At 40.1% G+C, this 8,052-nt stretch overlaps 1 protein-coding gene across 1 annotated transcript; it reads left to right on the top strand.

Moving 5' to 3' along the window:
• Positions 1 to 2,542: 2,542 nt before the first annotated feature.
• Positions 2,543 to 7,710, top strand: PDCD5 (programmed cell death 5). Its single transcript, XM_006762175.2, has 4 exons — positions 2,543 to 2,638; positions 4,172 to 4,263; positions 7,103 to 7,174; positions 7,512 to 7,710. Exons 1-4 carry the CDS (start codon positions 2,587 to 2,589, stop codon positions 7,557 to 7,559), a joined length of 264 nt encoding a protein of 87 aa, XP_006762238.1. The 5' UTR covers positions 2,543 to 2,586; the 3' UTR covers positions 7,560 to 7,710.
• Positions 7,711 to 8,052: the final 342 nt, after the last annotated feature.

Below are 8,052 nucleotides of genomic sequence, written 5' to 3'. Positions count from 1 at the left end.
TTCAGAGCAATCGGGAGCTTGTGACTACCTCCTGATTCAAAGAGACAGCCGCATCCTCAGGTGCCAGCCCCTTTCCGCGCGCGCTCGAGCCTCTACAGTTTACTTTTGTAGCTCCTCTGAGTCTCAGTGTGCTTTTCTCTTTCCTTCTAGTTGTAGAATTTCCATTCAGCCAGCCTTCCTGTGGTTCTGAATGATGTCCGTTTTGTCGTATTTTTGAAGTTGTGGGAGGCAGCACTTTCTGGTGTTTACCTATGCCGCCATCTTGGTTTCTCCCACCCAAGGATATTTTTTGCACTGATTTTTAGGGAGAGAGAAAGAGAGAGAGGAGTGTGTTTAATAGTGTGTTCATCTAAGTTTCTCCTGGAATAGTGATTTTTCATAAACCATCGGGGTATTTGTTATTAATTTGAGAGTTTAAATGTATAGAATCTCACAGCACTTACTACCTCATTAATACAATTACTGGTTGATGTTTCTTTCTCTGCTAAAGTGTGATCGCCGTAAAATGAGTATAATACTAGGACTACGTCATAGGGATGTTGTAAGGGTTACAGAGGTCCAGGACCTTGCATTTAGTAAATGCCAGATAAATATTAACTGATAATTTTATCCCAGCCCATGGCATGTTTATTGAATGGTTAGTTATCCCATCATGCTACCTTTTTTCTAACTGTGATGAAAGAACACATAAGATAAAATTTACCGTAATAACCATTTGTAAGTGTATGAGAATAATGTTATATTCTCATTAGCGTGCAGATCTCTAGAACATTTTCATCTTGCAAAACTGAAACTCTATACTTATTGAACAACTCCCCATTTCCTCCTCCCTCTCTCATGCCACCTCAACTCATTCAGCAAATATTTATTGAGCACCTGTTCTAGGTCAGGTACTATGGTGGGTCTTTGGAAACAGGCAAGGCAGAGAATGTTCCTGCCCATACATGGCTTATTTTAGTGGGAAGAGAGTTGGTAAGCACCTGGGATAGTGCTAAGAAGAAAATGAAACTGTGAATTCCATTGATTATAAGATGGACCTTTTTTCACATTTAACATATCTGGAATTGGGGTGATTTTCCTAATCGATCACAAATTCTCAAAGGAATTTTTTTCTTCACTCAGGGTCGTTTGATGCAAGCATCCTTACTTGCAGTCCCTTTCTGCATGGCAGGCTTATTTCTTGTTTACCTTGTATGTGGTTGTTGCTCTTTGATGCCCGAGCTTTGAATGTGGAGTCTCCTATTAGACTCTTCATCTAGGGTATTTTTTTGTTCTTAGAAGTACATAACACTATGGTTCATCTTACAATCAGTGGTGTCTTAGATTCAGTGAAATACAGTAACAGTAGTTTACTGCAGGGTTGAATTGAAGTACTCGGGTGCAATAAGGAAATGCCCCATGGAAATAGGCTTCAAGTTGTGTTCATGAACCCAAGGGCTCCTCTGATGGGGCAGGTAGTGGCACAGCCAGCCCCAGCTCCCCCTCAGTTCAATTAAAGAGTTTCTGCTTTTGTCTGTGTTGAGTATTAAGTTCCTTGAAGGACTCATTTAAAAAATTTGCTGCTACCTAAAGTTTGAAACCACTGTCCTATGAACATGAACTAGTTTCTACTTGTATAGGTAGGAGTGTAAGGATAGTTGCGGAGTTATAATTTCACTCTCCCTCCTCACCCAAACACATATAACTGAGAGTCTTGAAATATGGGAGTTGGTTCTAGCTTGGCCACAACTACTTATAGCTTCCCTAGATATCTCAGCTTTTTTTTTTAATTGTTCTTTTTTAATGTTTTTGTTGATTTTCGAGAGAGGGAGACAGAGAGAGGTAGAAACATCAGTGATAAGAGGATCATTGATTGGCTGCCTTCTGCATGTGCCCTGACCGGAAATTGAACCTTGAACTCCTGGTTCGTTGGTCAACGCTCAGTCACTGAACCACACTGGCAAGGGGGTGTCAGCTTTTTTATCTGTTAAGATAATTACACGGATTAATCATTTGGCCTTTTATTTAATTTTTTTAAAAAATATATTTTATTGATTTTTTACAGAGAAGAAGGGAGAGAGATAGAGAGTTAGAAACATCGATCAGCTGCCTCCTGCACATCCCCCACTGGGAATGTGCCTGCAACCCAGGTACATGCCCTTTACCGGAATCGAACCTGGGACCCTTCAGTCCGCAGGCTGACGCTCTATCCACTGAGCCAAACCGGTTTTGGCCATTTGGCCCTTTAATTGTTGGAAATCTCACTACAGATTTCTAGCACTTCTCTCACACTAAATACATAATAAATGTTGGTCATGGTGGTTGAGCTGAAACTCTGCCATGAATTATGAAAATGTAAGGTTTTATCTTTCAATTTGGTAGGTTTACACCCACAATATAAACCTGGCTTTTGAAGGCAAGAGTGGACTCTTCAGTAATAATAGCTGCTACCATCCATATAGCACCTACTATAGTGCAATCTATGGATGCAGTCCCCTTCCACCTTCGGAAATGTATTAAGTGAGTTACATTTTCGTCTGTTCAATAGGAATGCTGACAGCTTAGTTCTAATTTTGCTTGACTTTTTTTTGTTATAGAGAAGCAGAAATGAGAAACAGTATCTTAGCCCAAGTTCTGGATCAGTCAGCCCGGGCCCGGTGTAAGCATCTTCAGTTTCTTTTAAGTTATTTTCATAAAATTGGCTGGGGTTAGTTGAATGGGAAGATATGAAATTATTGCTATCTGTAGATTAAATATTTAACCTATAAACACTTAAAATATAGATATTTGTAAGAAATGTGCAGTTTGTAAACCTAAAGAAATGGACTTAAATTATTAAATGTACCTGCTTGGTTCTCTCCTATCAAGGAGATAATTTCCCAAGTGCTTATTAGGTAAAATATATAGACAACAAGTCTTAAGTCAATTACAAAGTGTTGCTGATAGTTGACATATGTGATAGGATATTGAGGGGCTTATTTATTTATTTATTTTTGGAGTTCTTTTTTTTTAATTTATTGATTTTTTTACAGAGAGGAAGGGAGAGGGATAGAGAGTTAGAAACATCGATCAGCTGCCTCCTGCACACCCCCACAACCAACGTACATGCCCTTGACCGGAATCGAACCTGGGACCCTTGAGTCCGCAGGCTGACGCTCTATCCATTGAGCCAAACCGGTTAGGGCTGGAGTTCTTTTTTAAACAAATATGTTTTTATTGATTTTAGAGGGAGAGGGATAGAGAGATTGAAACATTAATCAGCTGCCTCCAGCACGCCTCCTGGGGATGGAGCCCCGCAACGTGGGCATGTGCTCTGACCGGGAGTCGAACCAGTGACCTCTGGGTTCAGATCTTGGTTCATGGGTTGACGCTCAACCTCGGAACCACACTGGCCAGGCTTAGTTCTTTTTTTAAGTTAATTTTGCCTGGCTGGCATGGCTGGTTGAGCATGGACCTATGAACCAGGAGGTCACGGTTCGATTCCCAGTCAGGGCACACACCCGGTTTTCAGGCTCCATCCTCAGTGTGGGGCATGTAGGAGGCAGCCAATCAATGATTCTCATCATTGATGTTTCTATCTCTCCTGGGTCTCCCTCACTTCCTCTCTGAAATCAATAAAAATATATTAAAACAAAAAAGAAAACTTTATTTAAAAAAAATTGAGTTAATTTTTTTTTTCTATCGCCATTTATCCTTCTATGGTTTGAGAGATTTATTGTATTCTCCATTTTAGTTAATAATTTTTCATATTTAAAAACCGAAGAGAAAACGATGTAGAAAACAAATGAACCAATTGGAATGAACTAGTATCTTCTTGAAGCCTAGCTTAGAATAGGCAGTCTTATATAGATACTGATTATATCTGTAGTAATATGTAACATATTTTCCAGAATGCAATCATACATATTTTTAAAAAGCATGGGGTTAAGAAAAATTGAAACAAAAAGCATGAGCTTAGACTCTGAGAACCCAAATTTAATCTTGGCTCTGCCACTACTTCTGTGTGGCCTTGACATGGCTGAACTTTAGTTTCCTCATTTTTAAGAGGGTCACAATACCTCCTGCCACCCCTACCTTCCTAATTTCAAGACATAAATAAGTCTGTGAAGTGCTTTGGAAATGTTGGTGCTTATTTTTGTTACAATATAAGTGCATTTAGTCTTGACGTTTTTTGTATTTTTTTTCTTTTTAGTAAGTAACTTAGCACTTGTAAAACCCGAGAAAACTAAAGGAGTAGAGAATTACCTTATACAGATGGCAAGATATGGACAACTAAATGGGAAGGTAAGCTTAGGACTGTCTTGAGGTAGTTTTACCTGTTGTTGTCTACTTTATCCAAACATGTCTTCAAAAGGTAATTTCGCTGTGGTCAGGTAGCTCAGTTGGTTAGAGCACCATCCTGATATGTCAAGGTTGTGGGTTCAATCCCTGGTCAGGGTACATACAAGAATCAACCATTGACTGCTTTTTTTTTTTTTTAATATTTTATTGATTTTTTACAGAGAGGAAGGGAGAGAGATAGAGAGTTAGAAACATCGATGAGAGAGAGACATCGATCGGCTGCCTCCTGCACATCTCCCACTGGGGATGTGCCCACAACCCAGGTACATGCCCTTCACCAGAATCGAACCTGGGACCTTTCAATCCGCAGGCCGACGCTCTATCCACTGAGCCAAACCGGTTTCGGCGACTTTTTTATTTATGTTTAAATACGATTTTATTGACTTTTAGAGGAAGGAGGAGGGAGGGAGACAGAGAGAGAGATCAGTGTGAGAGAGAAATAGAATCATACCTTTTGGTGCATGGATGACACTCAACCAACTGAGCCACATCGGTCAACGCTCTTTTTAAAAAAAATATGTGTTTATTGATTTCTTTAGAGAGAAAAAATGATGTGAGAGAGATACATTGATTGGTTGCATTCCATAAGCACCCTGACTGGGGATCAAACCCCCAACGTGGGTATGTGCCCTGACATGGACTCCAACAGGTGACCTTTTTTTTAAAAAAATATATTTTACTGATTTTTTACAGAGAGGAAGGGAGAGGGATAGAGAATTAGAAACATCGAAGAGAGTGAAACATTGACCAGTTGCCTCCTGCACACCCCACACTGGGGATGTACCCACAACCCAGGTACATGCCCTTGACCAGAATCGAACCTGGGACCCTTCAGTCCGCAGGCCGACGCTCTATCCACTGGGCCAAACCGGATAGGGCCAGGTGACCTTTTTGATGTATGGGACAACACTCAACCAACCGAGTCACCCAGCCAGGGCTTGCTGACTATTTCAAAGAGAGGACATTTTTCATCAATTTTGAGAGAGAGAGAGAGAGACAGACAGACACACACACACATCATCAACCGGTTGCTTTCCATACATACCCAAACTTGGGATTGAACCGGCAACCTAGGCATGTGCTCTGACTGGGAATCCTGAGTCCTCTTGGTGCATAGGAGGATGCCCTGACCAACTGAGTGAGCCACATTGGCCAGGCCTCAAGGAAGGAATTTTTAAAGGTGAGAATAGTTGGATCTACCATCAATCCTAAAAGATATCCTAATTGCCTTTCCTAAGATCCTCTGCTTCTTTTCTTTCCTGACATTGTTGTGGAATCTTGTTGGTGTCTGTATGACCCAATGACTATCAGGGTTAGCTGGCTTAAATTGCTTCTATACTGGAAACAAGGTTTCTCAATAACACAAATTAAGTCAGGTAGGTCAGTTGTTTGGAACATCGTACCTACATGCCAAGGATGCCAGTTTGATTCCCACGGGTTCAATTCCAGGACAAGGCACATATGAGAATCAACCATGAATGCATAAATAAGTGGAACAACAAAATCAATGTTTCTCTTCTTCTCTCATATCAACTTAAAAAAGAAAAACTGATTCACTACTAGTATAGGTAGACATTAAACTTGTTTTGCAAATGAGGAGGTGCTAAAATTCTGGTTATTATGTGTGTTGCAAGACTGTCCTTCAGGATGCAGATGCACCCCGTCTGCACTGGGAAGCCCTCTGTTGCCACCACAGCCTGCAGGGATCAGTCCTACCCTGAACCCCTTACTCTAAGAAAGGTGTGTGGAAGAGACAATGACTGGTTCATCCTTTTTGAATGACTTATCTGCTGCATTTAAGCTTCTCAGGGTCTCAAGAGCAGAGTTAGTGTGTCTCTTTCATTGACACAATAGAGGGTTGAAGGTGGCTGTCTATGTCTGCTAGTAGTGATAAAGGTGTTCTTTTTAAAAAATATATATTTTTATTGATTTCAGAGAGGAAGGGAGAAGCGGGGAGAGAAACATCAATGATGAGAATGAATCATTGATCGGCTGCCTCTTGCACACTCCCTACTGGGGATCAAGCACGCCACCCAGGCATGTGCCCTTGACAGGAATTGAACTGGGACCCTTCAGTGTGCAGGCTGATGGCTCTATCCACTGAGCTAAACCGGCTAGGGTGATAAAGGTGTTCTCAAATACCTGTTTACTTTGGATTTTTCTTTTTTTTTTATTAAAATATATTTTTATTGATATCAGAGAGAAAGGGAGAGGGGGAGAGAGAAACACCAATGATGAGAATGAATCACGGATCAGCTGCCTCCTGCACACCTCCTACTAGGGATCAAGCCCACAACCTGGGCATGTGCCCTTGACTGGAATTGAACCCAGGACCCTTGAGTTCACAGGCCAACGCTCTATCCACTGAGCCAAACCAGCTAGGGCAAACTGGATTTTTCTGAGGATGTTAATTGATGGATACTTTCCCCCCTCCTCAAATGACTAGCAGAGCAAATTCTAATACAAAAACTAATACAGGTATACCTCAGAGATATTTCAAGGTCGGTTCCAGGCTACTGCAATAAAGCTAGTCATAATCTTTTTGCTGGAGGGTCTTGCCTTCATCTTGTAAAATATGCAACATGTTCTGTGAAGTGCAATAATGGGAGGCACAATAAAACGAGGTATGCCTGTAGTTATAACTGGTAGTTGCAACCTCTTGTCCCACCTCTCTTCCCTCTTGACCTCTACCTCCACACCCCAGAAAGACTAAAATGATTCAATCTCCTGAGGTCAATTCTTTGTTTACAAAAAGTACTGTTTTTCTTTTTGGTTATCCTAGGTAACAGAACAAGGTTTAATAGAAATCCTTGAAAAAGTAAGCCAACAAACAGAAAAGAAAACCACAGTTAAAGTAAGTTTCCCCAAATGCATATGGCAGAAGAGAAAGATTGGTATTTTAAATGTGTTGACTATACACCTACTGTATCAAAATATGTTTTAGCCCATAGACATTTCCATTTTGTAACACATGGAAGTTTGGGGAGCAGGGCTTGCATATATTGAGGGGTCTAATTTTTAAGGCTCTTGTTTCATCGTTCCCCCTTTCCTTATATCTAAAACTCTTTTAAGTTGTTTTAAAGATAGACAAAAATGTCTTGCTGTAGTAGGTAGAGATATTTCTTCTCAGAAAATCTGAGTTGTGCTTTATTAAACAGGTAATAACACTTGCTTAATCTCCCTCCCCCCAGTTCAACAGAAGAAAAGTAATGGACTCTGATGAAGATGACGATTATTGAATTTAAGATGCATAGACTGGAACTTAATGGAACAATTCCAGGACAGATAATACTTGGCAGTTAAGATCTGATTGAATGTTCACTTTGTTTATTGTTTATATACCTTTAGAAAAATAAACTTGTGTAAAATAAAACAATTTGGGCAAAGTCATTTTAGTACTGTGGCTGAATCAACAGAAGATCTGCATTTTGCATTTTTTCCTTTCCTACCAAAAACTTTTAAATGTGTAGCAGCATGAATATATCCTTTGTAATTGTGACATTAGTGTTAGGGAAGAAAATGGCCATAGCAGAAATAGAAGCTGCTCAAGTAGGCTTCAGTAAGAACAAAATAGCATCCAGTAATGTCATGGGAGTTAAAACCTGTGGATTAAGCTAAGTCAACTTTAATATCTAATATTTCTAAGACATAGGTTCTGAAAGCAGGTGAGCTATTTTTCTCCCTGCAAATAGTACTTACATTTAATGTAAGACTATTCCTAGCTTTGGTTTC

Source organism: Myotis davidii, unplaced genomic scaffold (genome assembly GCF_000327345.1).
Source record: "Myotis davidii unplaced genomic scaffold, ASM32734v1 scaffold77, whole genome shotgun sequence".
Lineage (NCBI taxonomy): Eukaryota > Metazoa > Chordata > Mammalia > Chiroptera > Vespertilionidae > Myotis > Myotis davidii.
Note: the sequence above shows the minus strand (reverse complement) of the source record. Positions and strands in the feature narration are given on the sequence as shown.

Coding starts and splice junctions, on each gene's coding strand:
- PDCD5 (XM_006762175.2), top strand. CDS start 2,587: ATGAGAAACAGTATCTTAGCCCAAGTTCTGGATCAGTCAGCCCGGGCC. Junction 2,639..4,171: donor TCAGTCAGCCCGGGCCCGGT/GTAAGCATCTTC, acceptor TTTTCTTTTTAG/TAAGTAACTTAGCACTTGTA. Junction 7,175..7,511: donor AAAAGAAAACCACAGTTAAA/GTAAGTTTCCCC, acceptor CCCTCCCCCCAG/TTCAACAGAAGAAAAGTAAT.